The 15424-nt window shown below is 41.4% G+C and overlaps 2 protein-coding genes across 7 annotated transcripts in view; both read right to left on the bottom strand.

Annotated features, from left to right (window-relative positions):
- csnk1g2b (casein kinase 1, gamma 2b) overlaps positions 1-8620 on the bottom strand; it is a 33972-nt gene extending 25352 nt beyond the window's left edge. For 4 of the 6 annotated variants that reach the window (XM_062395429.1, XM_062395434.1, XM_062395433.1 and 1 more), the window contains exons 1-2: positions 8463-8620; positions 4791-5594 (exon numbers count right to left, since the gene is read on the bottom strand). In XM_062395429.1, the coding sequence (XP_062251413.1) occupies positions 4791-5018 (228 nt within the window). In that variant the 5' untranslated portion in view covers positions 5019-5594; positions 8463-8620. Of the gene's footprint in view, positions 1-4790; positions 5595-7825; positions 8002-8208; positions 8376-8462 lie in introns of those variants that run through there. The other 2 variants (XM_062395430.1, XM_062395431.1) reach the window with 2 other exon arrangements.
- A 772-nt stretch (positions 8621-9392) lies between these two features.
- Positions 9393-12739, bottom strand: zgc:101100 (uncharacterized protein LOC445169 homolog). Its single transcript, XM_062395633.1, has 3 exons — positions 12574-12739; positions 11079-11254; positions 9393-10362 (listed from the first exon to the last, which is right to left on the bottom strand). The coding sequence occupies exons 1-3, from the start codon at positions 12737-12739 to the stop codon at positions 9841-9843; spliced, it is 864 nt and encodes a 287-aa protein (XP_062251617.1). The 3' UTR covers positions 9393-9840.
- Positions 12740-15424: the final 2685 nt, after the last annotated feature.

Here is a 15424-nt window from a genome sequence, read left to right as displayed (position 1 = left end):
TGCCGTTGCACAAATGGCAGAGAACATTGTGTCTCTTCCATTAACCTTTCCACGTCATCACCATTTGAACATTGAAGCCATACTTGGTAAAAACATCCTTTTGATTTTGGAGCTGGTGTATTTTCCATCTTTTTAGGAGCCTGACACTTTACTGCAGTCGTGCTGGCCTTGGCTGCAGTACTTACACCATCAATTGGATTGAATAAAGACTTGTCTGCTTTAATGTAGCCGAGTCATGCTTGTATCCAGAGTCATACCTACAAGAGTATTCCAGCAAATGTAAACTCTGCAAGTTTTATCCCGCTCCCTACGATTCACTTGAAAAGTCGATTGTGGCCCACCAGGTAAAACCCTGCTGTTGATATGGAAGGATCTATTCAGTCTGTGTAGCCACCGTGCTCTCTGGAGAACTCAAACACAACAGTGAAGAACTAAATATCATCAAAATGTCACTTCAACTCTCACCAAACATGCTGATGGAGCTCTTGTGGCTGCACAGTCCTTCGGCAACTGCCTTGTGGCAAGCTGGTGTAACCTGCTGAGTAAAGACTGCAACAAGAGATGCTTATCAAGCTACAGTGTTGAGGCCGACGAGAGAGTTTGATACACCTCAGATTTCCTTCTGAGCATCACGACTGACCGGCACTGTGTGGCTTCACTCATCTGATCTCTCTTAAATTAACACCTCCACATCAGTGACTCAGGTGGAGGAAAATAAGAAGACTACCAGAGGCAATTCAACCCATCGCCGTACATAAAGTGGCAAATACATGATATTGGTATTCTGTCGGAAGCTAAATATATTATATTAACTTAGAGCCCACTTTATTGTTTTAACACCTGGGAGCAGAACTCCACAACAATCTAAACAACAGGCTGTTCAAGGCATGACTGTTAACCTTCATGAATGTAAAGGGTACCAACATGTACACAGTGACAGAGCCAAATTGACATCTCTGTAAGAGAACGCCATTTCCTTATCCTCCGGTATGAAAGGTACAGACATCAGCAGAACAGATTTACAAGTCTGACAACAACCCAGACTTAAATTTAGTAGATGGTCCAACTTGTGTAATTAACCCAAATTAGCCTCGGCAGATAAAGTTCGCCTCTGACCACAACACATTTCAGCCGGAGCAATCACGGTTGCAGGCTAAATCTAACACGCCTAGGCAACCAATGAATATTTGGGTTGCAAAAGACAATGGTATTTTCAAATCAGATATCCCTGCTGTGAACAAAGTGTCAATATAGGATAAGTCCCTGTTCTGAATCTACATGTCTGGCACATAATGTACAATTAGTCTCTGTGGTTACTGTGTACGTCTCACTGGATGGACACTCCTATAGGAGCTCCCTCTGTGTGAGCTACAGGGAGGAACCATGTTGTACAATAAGTCTCAACACTATAACGCTCAATTATTGCTCTGCTCCCTCGCTGGGAAAATATAATGGCCACTTGTCACAGTCAAAGATAGCCATTACAACAAAGAGGAGCCTCCAACTGGTTTATTACTTGCAGCTGATAATACCAGCTTCGCAGACGGTGCATCTCATAGGCTCCTCTAACATGTCAGTGAATGATCAACGACATGAAGCGGGGCTATAATGTAATACAAGCTATAAAGTTTGTAACTCTGGGTCGAGCTGGAAAAATGTCAGGAACAATGGGAGTGTGCATGTGACTTGCAATCTAAATAATGTTGCTGTTAGGAGCTGACGATGACCTTGATAGAACAAAAACATTAAGATAATATACTATAGTAAGAGAAACAGAGCACTAAAATAAAATGATGTAAAGTATATCAGAAATATGCAAAAAATTATTTATATCAGCATTGCAGGGAATGTATTGATGGAGGTGGGGGCAGTGACTTTCTACAGTGAGCCTCGATAGCAGGCACACACTCAATGCTGCTGTTTCTTTAAGGCACTGGGGTCTCCCCTTGGGAGTAAAGCCTGCAGTGTACTTACAGCAGTGGCTGCACGGTCCTGCCTCCATCACACAGGCGTTTGTCAGTGTGAGAAAGCGCCCAGCTGAACCAAAGACTGAACCACTGTGTGTCGACAAGGCCTACGTACAAAGAGCACCTTTCAGTTTCCCACTTCTCTCTTGCTTTCAGCAGCAACATTCACAGCAGTTCACGACCACTGCCAGAGGACCCCGAGCACTGGGCTGCCACACAGCTCTCTCTCTCCCTCGCTTGCTCTCTGCGATCACGCGGTACAGCAGGGTGACACTGGGACTCACCTTTATCCCAGGTGCAGACAAGCTCCACCCAAATTTCCAACTGATCAAGTCGGTACACAAGACACTCACCAGATAACGCACCAACAGTTGTGTCATGGAATAGAGTCAAAATTCCATGATTCATTAGAGATGATTTAAGCAACCAGGGCCGAATTAAGTTCAATATTTAGTATACTGCTGCTTTATCAACTCATTGGTAAAGCCAAGAACCATCTGGTCATTTATCCATTCACAAGGTAATGAGTTTTATTGTGGTCCGTTTTGATTTTAATGACGAGGGGAGTATTTAAAAGAGTCTAGTCTGTAAGTACAGCAACTAATAGTTGTTTTTTATTATTAATTAATCTGCCCATTATTTCTTGCTCAAAAAATATATTATTTAGTCAGTAACATGCCACACATAAACATGTTACAAAAACAGACCCAAGTTACAACCGGTGAAATCAAAAGTATCATCTAATGGCAGAATTGGCATAATTTGGGCGTTTGATTCATAAGAAGACATCAACTCAATCTAAAAATGAAAACTCTTATTTCCAGTTTCTAAAATGCATTTGTCACTTTTTACCTTATTAAATAATTGAAAGTTAGACATATTAAGGTTTAAACTGTGTGCTATTTTGCAATGCCTACATGTCTTATGCATTATTTGTTTAAAGTCAAGTAATTCAGTAACAATATTGATTCTCCAGTTGAGGGATACTTTGATGTGATCTTCTGAATTTTCAGTCCGGTAGTATCTGAGCGACCAGGCATCAAATAGGGTTTATTGATATCGATATCAGAAATTAGATAAGGGTTAAATATTGAATGATTTATAAAATTCTGAAAAGGCAATGCACTATAATAAATAAACACCATCAATTGTATCTTCCTGGCACCTCACAATACTGACTATTGTTTTAGGTTCTATACATCTGAACATTTACAAGTGAAATGACTGACGGACAACGAGAAGTCACAACTCATGTCAAGCATGTCAGTCACAGATGACAGAGCTGTCATTTGTCTTAGTCCATGAGCAGGAGCTCAATAACAGCCTCTGACAAAACAGATGCCCTGCTAGACAGTCATATTCACAGAGTTACCCCAGGGAAGTGCAAGACCAGGGACAGAAACATGTGGTCAGACAACTGTGCTAAAATCTGGGTTAGCCTGAGAGCTGACAGGGGAGAAGCCCTCTCCATGTGAGGCTCAGCAGCGCCAGTACATTACACAAGTGAAATGTGTCTGGTTCATTGAAAAGAGATAATCGTTGTGAGTGTTAAAAAGGAACAAACTTGCGTCATCATTTAACCTCCAAAAGCAACAAGAAAACATCTCCATCAGAGATTAGTTTCAAAATGAAATCCTAAATAAACCTGTTTCCTCTCAATCAGGCCCTGCTATTTGCAAGGCCTCTTTAAGCTTGTTTACACCAGTAGCACACTTCCTCCTCTCGCCCTGCGCATGCAGATAAATGCTGGGACCAGTGGGCCACAAGATCTATGGAACTGGGTTATGGCCCTAATGCCAGATCCAGATATAGCTGGACACCAGGGTGATAAAAATACCCAAACAGATGGGAGGGTTCACAGGCAAAGGGGGAGAGGCAGCAAGCACAACTAAAGATTTTGAAAAGAGGAGAACTGCAATTACAGCTGTTTGCTAACCTCTGCCTTCTATGCGGTTAGCAGGGCCTTCAATGGATGCCCATTGGGAGATAATGACCTCCCTGAGAGATACAAATGTAAGGATAATCATACACAGACCAGTGGAGCTGTGGTGGAGATGACGCCTTGCTTCCATTAGTTTCACAAGGGCGAGTCAGAGTTAGGCCTTGCTTAGATTGAGTCATTACCAGCGGGGGGTTATACCTGCCAGTGATTAAAGTGGTACGGGTAGCAACACATTTATAGTAAAGGAAAAGATATGTGGAGAAATGTTTGTGTGCAGAGGAAATGGTTGAGCCGTCATCTGCCGCCTCACAAACGATAAACAAACTGGCCTCAACATTTCATGTGGTTTTCAGACTCAATGCTACTAAACCAGACGCTGTGGAAAGAAAGGATTCATGCGGAGACAAAACATAAAGACATAGTAAATTGCTGACTGCTCATTGGGTCTGGTGAGAGCTTATCAGAAGAAGAGATTTCACATGATTTGATATCGTCTCTATCGACGAGAGAAACCTGGAAGTATTAGTCGACTTATTTAGAGCCAAGTTAAGGAACTACCAATTTTGCTGTTGCTTTGAAATGCATGAATTTCTATGTAAAAACACTATTCAAGAAAATAATCAAGATTCAGACTAATCTGAGCGAACTCTTCTTCCATCTCTTTCATAAGCAAGAGGGGAACATGGTTGACTCATTAACAGTGCATGAGACAGAGCTGTGGGAAAATGTACTTCCTGTGTCTGTCAGACTTAGGTCAAAGAGTCTAAGAGACTCTGCTGCACATTAAAATAAACATTTATCCTGACTTAATAAATGCCATTATAAATATGTTGCATGCATGGAAATATGGGTTCATAAAACATCCCTGAGGATTCACTTACCAATTTGATGGCCACATATTCATTAGTATAGAGATTTTTTCCCAGCCGCAGCTCGCCAAAGTTCCCACAGCCAATTTTTTTGCCCACACGGAAGTTTGGACCAACCATAAGAACTCCAGAATTGGTCCCAGAACTCCGGCCCCCATGTCCAGTCCTGCTGCCTGCTGTCTTAGACATCTTTTTCCCTTCCTCTGTCTCTCCCTTGCCCCCTCTCTTGTCAATATCCATAAGCTTGTGATACCCTGGCCTCTCCACGGTTATTCTCCAGCCATGCAAACCAGAGAAATCCCAATAACAGTGACTGAGAAGGCTTCAGAGAGAGGGAGGAAGATAAATCAGGACAGAGGAAAGGTGTTTGCTGCTAAAATGTGCAATGGTTCACAAGACCATTGAGAAAACAAGCTCAAACTACAGCTGAAGTGTGTCGATGAAGACGCGTCTTTTGCTGAGGGTTCCCTTTTGTCTTTGGGTTCCTCGTTTACTGCAGGGGCTCCTTCCTTGTGCTTGTTTCCAGCACCAGTCTCAGAGTAGCATTTCCCTGCCTGCGGAATAGGCAGGTTATGCTATGCTGTGCCCACAGATGCACATAAAATGCTAGTCATAAAAAAGCACTCCAAACTCCAGCTACTGCATCCACAAGGCGATTTGGAAACATGTCCTGGAGTGCCTCATTCCTTCTGGTCAGCCTTTGGTGACAACGTGGTTAGACTCCATGTTGCAGGGCCACAAAAGACGAGGAAACCCAAAGTTGAGAGAGCACAGCTATGAGGGACGGGCCACAGATGGATTTGATGTACTGGATATCTGCAAAAGTAAAAAAAACAGACAGAAATCAAACTATGTTATGATGCTGGTTTTCATGTAGTTTAGTAGCATGTGGATCATTTGTAACACTTAAGCATGGCAAACCATAATATCTTGCGGCCTGTTGAAAATCTGAAAATGCTGTGCTTACTAACTGCAAATAAGATTGCCACTCCAGTGTACATGTATTTTCTCTGAAGCAATAAATTGGAATAAAAATGTATTAAAAAGGGCAAATCTATCCTTTTTGTGCCAATAACACGTTATGGTCATTAGGAGATTAAAACTCTCAGAATTATTTTTTACTCGAAGATCAAATTATGTCGACTGTGGCTGTTTCTTACTAAAGCTGAAATGAGATCTAGCTCCAGACAAATTCAATAAAGCAATCAATACAGCATTATAATTTAACAGTGGACCTCAGACATGAAAAAAAATATTATCTCTTTTGCAATTAAAGCTATTTTGAGGGATAGTTTGTAGATCATAAGCTGGGTTTTAATATACGAGACATATGCATCTTATATTGTGAGATACTGGGACAAGTTTCAGGCTTGTTCTTTAGGTGTGTAAATCCGAAATTAAACAGTGAATAAACGTCTGCACATGGCAGGATTGAAAACATATACACACATTTATTCACTTGTGTCTGAATGTTTATTGGTGCAAAAAGTGCACTGGTAAATCAGTGACAAGAAATCAGACTACACTATTATAAAAGCTTTGCCGGGCACAGCCGACAACATCATATTGGCAATGAGTGTAATTTGACCATCTCTGTGCAGCTTTTTGAAAACAATCACACTGCGATGTCTCCCCCCCCCCCCCCCCCCCAACTCCCCCATGCCCCTGAGCTAAGATGCTGGTGGTGCTGAAGAGTGCAGGTAATGCAGGCACTAGCAATGAGCAGCTACTTTTTCCTATGGAAAGGCACTTACACGGATCAATGGCTGCTGTAATGCCTCATCTCATCGTAACATTTTCATTATTGGGAAGCATATTATTGGACGGATTTGCATACAGTCTAGTCGACTGCTAGCTCAGGTGTATGTTACTTTTATGCTATTTATTCATTTCAGGGGTTTAATGGCATTGTGATTTGAATCTGTCACAGGTTTATTCCACAAATAATGGATGAGATAACATTCCCTTGAGGAGGCAACATGTTTTTGGTGTGTGAGCAAATAAACAACGATACAGCCCACAAAGATCCACTGAGAATAAAACGTCTGTAATCTGACTACTGGGCTCGGCACGCCTGAAGAAGAGAACACATGTAGAAGCCGGGGTGTGCAGTCAATCATTGCACTGTCATGTCTTCCTCATACCATGGAAATACTGCATGACATCACAAGAGACCAACCTAAAACCAAATCCAGTTAAGGAATTGAAAATACAATGGTAATGTCAGAATAGGTGACAATTTTTATCTGGAACCAACTGAGATCTGGTGAAGAGAACAGGTGAAAGTAGAATCCAAATAAGATCAGACTGATGTTAAACCCTATTAACTTAATGGCAGTGTTAGTAAAGCTAACCACTCATTTCAGGAAGTTGTATTTTGTTTTTTCGCCTCAGCTATTTGGTATATCAGCCAACACACACATACACAACACTTCAAGTGTGTATCTATACAAGCAGGAAGTGCAAAGGTGGCTTTTATGAACGCAGAAACAAAAGCTCTATGAACAATATCTCCTGAAAAGTACGTTTCGACAGTCTTGCTACAAATATCCTCCAATCCAGCTAGCTAGCACCAACACGACGCGAGGCGAGGTCCAACGAGGAAATATAAACACAACAACACATTTAAAAAAAGACTCTACATGAGATCGAACACTAGCTCTCAGGGCCAGATCCCCAGATATTCCTCGTACGTGGTTCTAAATATCTGCCTTCCTGATCTTGGGCTAAAGATAGCTGCTAGCTACCTGGCTAGTGGCTGGCAACTGTCATTAGGCGTCACTGATCGCTGGATTCCAAAGTAACCGACTTCTCCCCGTGGGTTGGACAAAGTTAGTTTTTCTGATACGAGGTGAGAAATGGATACTGAAAACCGTACGAGCCGGTCCGGTCGATACGCGTGTAGGGGGGGACGTAGCGGTAACGTTACCGCAGCTGGTTCGGCGGACAAGGCCAAATGTTCTCCGGCTATCCTCGCGCTGGTTAGCTAGCTCCAGTCCGCCTGGCGTCATTCGATCGCAGCCCCGCTCGTTTCCTGTCCGACTCACCTCTTGAGATTAAAAACACACGCAGCAAGGCAGAGAATGGGTCCAGAGGAGAGGTGTATCCTGCTGCTACAGCTAGGGCGGCATGTCACACAGCTAACCCGGGCTAGCTTCCCACCAAACACAGCGGTCCCCTCGGCCCCAGCAGCGCCTGATTAAAAGCCACTGAAACATTTACCAGTGTGATGACAACACCATCAAGATAACTATTGCTGAACCAGTATCGATACCGGAGGGGGTCGGGACACAGCATGAACTATTCATTGATTGGCATTACCCATGCTAGGTGCTTAGTTAGTAAATGCTTAATAACAACGTCCCCGGCGACGTTGTTATTAAAGCCTCCCGCTGCAGTGACATTTTAATAAATGGTTTATTGGTTTTACCTGAAAGTGTCGCGTGTAATTTTTCAGATTCCGGGCTACGTTCGTTTCTGTGACCGCCGCCGGGCAACTCCTTAATCCCGAACAAGCGACTGCTCGCCAGCGGCAGCCGGGGATCTCTTACCGCTTAGCACGGTAGCTAGCCACTTAGCAAGCTAGCACACGAAACACCGAGGAGGGCGCCCCTGTACATGGCGTCTGTAATAAATCAGCAACGGACGAGCGAGTGTCCGTCCCCCCTAAGGAAAGCGTGTTACCTTCAGACGTGCGCTACCGACACGCAGACATGGTGCTTCTGGGTTTGTGGAGATTCTGCCTCATTTCTCGTCTCTCGTCCTCAACTTGCTGTGGTTTCGCTGTTGTCTCTTTAAGCGCAGCGGTGCTCGGCGTCACTGGCGCTACGCTGGAAAACTGACGCAACTGGTTTTGGTGAATCAGTCCCAGCATCGGGCGGGCGAAGCATCTGCGCCAGACTGATCGATGGGTTTGATCACATCTGAACTTTTTACCCCCCCCCCCCCCCCCCCCCCACCACCACCACCACACACACACACACACACACACGAGAGGTTCAGATGGCGTGAAGACAGACACACACAGACACACAACCTGGGTAAGACCAAGTTGTGTATCTGCTTTTAGTCAGACAATTCAACACCAAATACTGATTTATAATTCTATAAAATATAAAAAATGATGATGTTAGATTATTATCATGGCTTCATATATATGTTTGCCATTCAAAAACCTATATTTGTCTTATAGTAAGTATTTACACTATATATTGACATAGTCTCCTATTCACACTGAATAATCCTGTTTATCAATTTATATAATTTAATCTATTTTCATTCATTAACCTTTTCTGATCATGTTCCATTGTTTTACCATCATTGCTTTTTCTTACTTTATATACTATATATGTATTTATTTAGTAAACCTTTTATTATATTAATTTGTATTTTTGTTATCGTTCCATCTACTCATACTTAACTACTTTATTTTTGCTCCTTAGATTACTCTTTTTAATGGAGCTTTCACATGATTGTATAACTGGTTTGACAATTTATTGTTAATTCAATATTCAATCCAAAAACACCCTCATATTCTTGGGTCTCTTAAAAATGTCCCAGAGTGTATTCTAAGTCAAAGTAAAAGAACACAACAGGAAATTTTACAACAAATAATTTTATTACACATTTGTATTTTACAGTGCTTTGTTAGAATAAGGGGCTTTTCTCAATATTACTTTTGGCGTTGTAGCCAGTTGAATAACGCTGAAGGAGACAGGGAATATCTTTAGATGTGGTCCTTACGCTGCTTATTGTCTGTGATGGAATAAACAACAACAGGCCAACCTCAACCAAAGTGTACATGTTGTTTAAAGCAGAACCCAGATTAGATTGGCTGCTAAACTCACGTCTGAGACTATGTAGACTGTAGCTTTTACTTTGCTTTACACAGACAGGCATTCAATGAAAAAAATCTAAATAAGAAATCATATTCTCTGCTCTGTCTGTGGTCCGGTTTACATGAACAAGGCAGAAAGGGGCTTCTCCATCTTGTCTCCCACACTGGATTTCTTCAGGTGTCCCATGAGAAGAGAAAACATCTGCCTGTATACGTCCGCATCCCTTACAGCCCCAGGTGAGGATGAGGTATAGCTTTTCTGGAACAAGCAGTCTGAAGGGACAGGCTACAGTTTTTAGTTAGTGATGACGGGGGCACCCCCAGGGCCGAGCTGTGCTGTTGTATGATGGGCCAGAACACCGGGGGGAGGGCGAGGTCGGAGGACAGCACTCCAACATGCGGCTGGTGACGTGGGAGGCCGTAGTGCTCCCCCGTCATGTAAGGGAACAGTGGAGGGGAGTGTAGTCGGAGGGGGCACTGTGAGATATCAGAGTCTGAATGGGTGAGAGGGGGGTGAACATCCCGGACACGTGGAGGAGGACGAGGAGGAGGAGGAGGAGGAGGAGGAGGAGGAGGGCTGTGGCTGTCAGTGTATGATGTGATGACTTCCTGTTTGTCTTCAGGCCTCACTTCCTCCTGACCCAACTTCCTGTGGTGGGGGGTCTCCTCCAGACCGTGGTTGTCCCTGGAGAGCGACGAGCACTTCTGATCTTTACGAAACTTGGCCCTCCTGTTCTTGAACCACACCTGGAGGAGAGAGAGGAAACCTCCAAGGTAAGTTTGTTTATGTTACTGTTCAATTTATTTAGCTTTTCATTACTACACTGAGATTTAATCTGGAAAACAACCTGGAAAACCTACTTAAAGATTAAATCAAAGATAACATGTGCATTTAAAAACATTCAGAGGAAAAACCTGATCTAAATGAATGACATGAAAATGAATAACATAACACAACGTCAGAAGGCAGCAGGAAATAACAAGATAGTTATACAGATTTTTATGATCACTTGACTATTAGTTGAAATTCAATCATTTTACTTACAGAAAATGAAGACACACACACACACACACACACAAATAAGTGAAATAAGTGAAATTTAAGTTAACATTTTTTAAATGAAAAACCAATAAAATATATAATTTAGTTTTCTGTTTAGTTTAAGTCTATTATGAACCTCTCATTTTCTAGTATAGAATTGGCCAAGTGGTTCATCAAAATGGCGCAAGCTAGATATGTATATATTTGCTGTATTGTAATACATCTTAATAATGCAGTAACCATTATTCATATTATCCACTTTCTTCACCTCATTGATAATCAATATCAGTATCAGAAGGTAACTGCAGCAGGGCTTTCTTCTTCATGCTTTCCAGCTAAATGTTCCCCATTAACAAACAGTGCTGCAGTACTGGTGTCATGTGATCAGTCAGGTGCTGCCGGGTGGAGTTTGCTCTCTCACCTGAATACGAGCCTCGGGCAGGTTGATGCAAACAGCCAGCCTCTCTCTCATGCCCACGTCTGGGTACTGTGTCTGCTGGAAGGCTTTCTCCAGAGCCTGCAGCTGGGACACGGTGAACGCTGTGCGGCTGCGACGCTGCTTCTGCTGGTTCCCATAGCGAGCCTCCAGGATCAGCTCTGATGGGACAGAGAGAGGAAAATTACATCACACCATGAGTCAGCAGATTGTCTGAGGTTGACAAGGAGCCACCTGTGTAATTAGTCAGTAGCATACATGTCAGGTCAATTGTTATAAAACATTTGTTTGAGGACATCTTACCAGAGGTAGGCCCAACAAGCTTAAATGAGACTTAAAAGCTGTGTTGTTAATTCATTATGTGGGTTCAGTTTAATAATTCTCTGCATTTTCAAATCGATGTGACCGTTCCATAATGTTTCTTTACAAATGCAACAATGTATTTTTACTTAAAATCTGATCATTTAATCTATTTTGTTATAATTATAGATTGATACATGTTTCATAGTTTAAATTAATTGGTAGAATTTAAAATTGTCTGTTTTTATTGTCCATATATGAAAAAATGTGACTTTGTTCCACGCAGTTTTCACACATTTTCACTTTTCATCTTTTCTATTAAAAAATAAACTTCATCCTCCTTTTTTTGTCTGACACAATCTTTACATATGTACATCATTCTATCTATTAATAAAAGTTATGTTGCATGAATGACGGTTATATGAAAGTCGTCAGAGGCAAGAATCCACAAATCAACATTTCTATTAGTTTTTATTATAGGTTATAAAAGTGCTATTCAACCATTATTTCGCCCTTTTATGAAGTAGAGGAAAATGTACGAAAGTGTCCTTCACCTATAAGGCAGAGTTGCAATACTGTGCTGAATGGTGAATATAATATAAGATAAAGTCGTGCACATAAAAAGTCTTTTAAGTATCAAAATCAAAAGTATCAAAAGTACTCAGGCAGAAAAATATCTGTAAGTTCTAAACAATTACACATTGTATTATGTGATTATTATGATTATTATGATTGAGGGATTCACGTGTAGGTTACACTTTACTGATAGTTGAGGTGGATTTAGTTTCAACTGCTAAATTTACTGTTTATCAATAAAGATGATATTTTAAAAGCCTCACAAGTAATTTATATTAAGATAAAAAATCTAATAGTTGGCATCTTAAAAATACCTCAAATCTCAAGACGCCTACAATGGGCTATTTCAGAGTAGATTTATTTCCCACTGTTGCTCCTCTTGGGTTTTTAGTGAGTTAGCTGTATTCCTTCCTCTAGCAGCTTCACACCCCCTCACTACTCATGTGACCTCAACACTCTCCATCCCCCAACTTGGGGACGAAAGATACTTAGATTATTTAAAACAAAATAAAATCCCATCGCTTGTTTAATGATGATATACTTTAAAAAGGATGGAGTGGGTGAAACTTTTAGATTCCACCTGAGCCGGAGCCCGGGGACCCACCTGCCAGCCGCTCCGCCACAGACAGGGTGTGCACCGCGGGCCCTGCTGCAGAGTAGACGTGGTACTGCTCCGCCATCTGCTGGTGCAGGTCGAACAACATGGAGCTGGCGCCGTGGAGAGGAAACACTCCACTTCTGGATGTCCCGCAGAAATTCAAGGAGTTCATGGTGAATCTAGAGAAGCAGAGAGGGAAAGGTGCCATTTTAAATCCAAAGATATGAAGGAGACATTGAGGGCTCGTTTCTTTTTTCAAAGCAAAAGTCTGTGTTATTTGCATCAAATTATTTTTAAATGGCTTCATAATGCTCTGATTTATTCATTCTATAAAACTGAGAAATAATAACTGTGAGATTTAACGATCACAGGAACTAACATCAGGCCACAATTGAGCATTTTTTCTTTTTGTATCCCTTATTTATTTATTTTTCTTTACTGACCAATCCAAACTTATTGTGGCATAAAAATAAAAAGACACAAAAGAAGTTATTTTGTTTTTAAAAACTCTACTGATTCATCTGAGGTGTGATTCATTGATAGTAAAGTTTATTTATAATTCACTGGAAAGTAAAACATAATCTTATCCCAGTGAGCTATAGGTCCCAATGAGCATTTGCTGAGTTTATAAAAACTCAAATGAAACCATGTTGACTTTCATATGAATCATTTAAAACATTTTTAGATATAGAAATGTGAATGTAAGAGCAGAACAAAACCAACCAAAGCATTGGGTCCTTCACTCTTTTTATACCCCTGCAGCTAGATGTTGAATTAATTGGGGATTGAAATACAAAATTAAAAATTAAAGGTTTTAATTTAAAATCACCTTACACTAAGCTTTACATCTCTTTTCCATCCATTAGCCATAAAAACAGCTTATTACAATCAATGACGGGCCCCAACAGAGCTGGACCCTCACTCACACACGAAAACCTTTCTGATATCACAGTTTCTTAGCCCTTGGCTGATACCTGAGTTCCAGAGGCCGAGGTCCTGGTGCGTCTTTACGCACAGAGGTCCAGCGCCGGTCCGGGGTTTGGTCTCAGTTTGGGCCTTAAATCCTCACACAGCAGCGCCTCTTTGTCGAGCCACACATCTCATTCCCCGAAACCATTCTCACCCACGACTCTTTAAGAAGCATTTACCCAGGCTCCCCTCAGCCATTAGCCAATAGAAAGAAAGGTATTAGCCGGGATTAGGTGGGATGAGGGAAGAGAGGGGGGCTGCGAGGGGCTCAAGTTTTTGAAACTATTGAACTTGAGAGATTTATGCCAAGGATCCCCCCTATAAGCGAGCATTTCATTCCCCCCGTTAAAACAATTAAAACAATGTGGTCGGCTAATCTCCGAGGCAGCACAGATTAAAATAACAGCCTTTGATTGTCCTCTCCCTCTCGGCCCTCTTTCTCCCATACACAGGGGGGTTTTCTCCGAGGGTTTGTTTTGCTAACAGGCGCCATATTTTGCCCATAAACTGTCACCGTGTGAAGTTAATCTGAAGCCTGCTCAATGAGGACAAGGTCTTAAGACGCAGCCCGGCGAAATTAGAAATGTTTCTCAGGAAGAGAAAAACCTTTAATAAAACATCAGAGGAGAAGTTCTCTCAATTTGTCTTTTCACAGCATTTCCATCCACACAAGGTGCAGTTTTATTACACAACATTTAATAAAAACATTGTACTTATAGGGGACAGATTCGTCTGAATACTTTGAACACTGTGTTATTTAAGGTAGAAGTAGTTGTTGTTGTATTTTCCCCCCTGACGATCTGGTTAGTCCTCTCTCAACGCACTCATAATAATAAAACTACAATTAAGACATTTATTAATTTATCAATGAAAAGAGCTGAAAAAAACAAATCTGTCGCAAACACATCAGGCTCCATCCATAGATAATCAGTTCTTCTTCTGAGAAAAGAGAGAAATATCCAAATATTAAGTTTTAACATAAAACAAATGTTTAAAAAAGTCTATGATACTAATTCCTTTGATGAAGGTGAATAGATATTTAGTTTCAAGGTGTCTTTCCTTTATCGTGAAGTTAACTTAAAATGTAATTGCATTTACTAATAAACCTATCCCAGTTCACAATGAGCATTTATTAAATCTCAAATAAGACTTTGCTTTCATACATATCCATTTTTAATGTTTCTTATGTGTTTGTAAGAACGTCTGTGACCAAATAAAAACTTCAACATCTACAGTGATGAAATGAAATCTGTCTAAACAAATGAATATGTAGAAAACTCAAATCAAACCACAACATCCATCATATTAGTCCATCGTTTAATGTTTGTAATGGAAAGCTCATCTGGTGTAGAAATGCTTTGCAGTCAGTGCAGGACAAGTTGTTTATCGTGGAGCTGTTTCCCTGTGTTCAGTTTCAAGGCAGATTCTCATCCAACAGGCCGGCTCATTAAGAAGCTACAGGTACATTCCTGCACCGAAATCAGCTGCATATAAGGAACCTGTTTTCTCTAAATCTATATGTGAGTCGTCCCCAGTGCTGTGTACCTTGAGGGTGTATAGACCAATAACCACGGTTCACTTCGTCCTCTCACACTCGCACACAATAAACAGCTCAGAGTCCCAAAATATGTGAAAATGTTTGTGCTCCCTTTTCCCCTGGCTTTTTTCTTTTCCGCCTCCTTTCGCTGTTCTTGGCTGTCAAGCTATATTAGTGTCCGATAGAAATAAGTCATTTAGAAGAGCCTCTGTCGGCCAGCCCCTCAGCCCCACTAAAAGCTCCAGGATTAGGTCCCAGAGGCCTTTGTCTCCGCAGCCCGCAGGATTAGAGGAGATTTACTGCGAAGAGAGAAAAAAAGTAGTTATTTCATGGCACTTTCATGATGAAACC

The sequence above is a fragment of the Platichthys flesus genome, chromosome 9 (assembly GCF_949316205.1).
Source record: "Platichthys flesus chromosome 9, fPlaFle2.1, whole genome shotgun sequence".
Taxonomy (NCBI): Eukaryota; Metazoa; Chordata; class Actinopteri; order Pleuronectiformes; family Pleuronectidae; genus Platichthys; species Platichthys flesus.
This window is presented reverse-complemented; position numbering and strand designations above follow the sequence as displayed.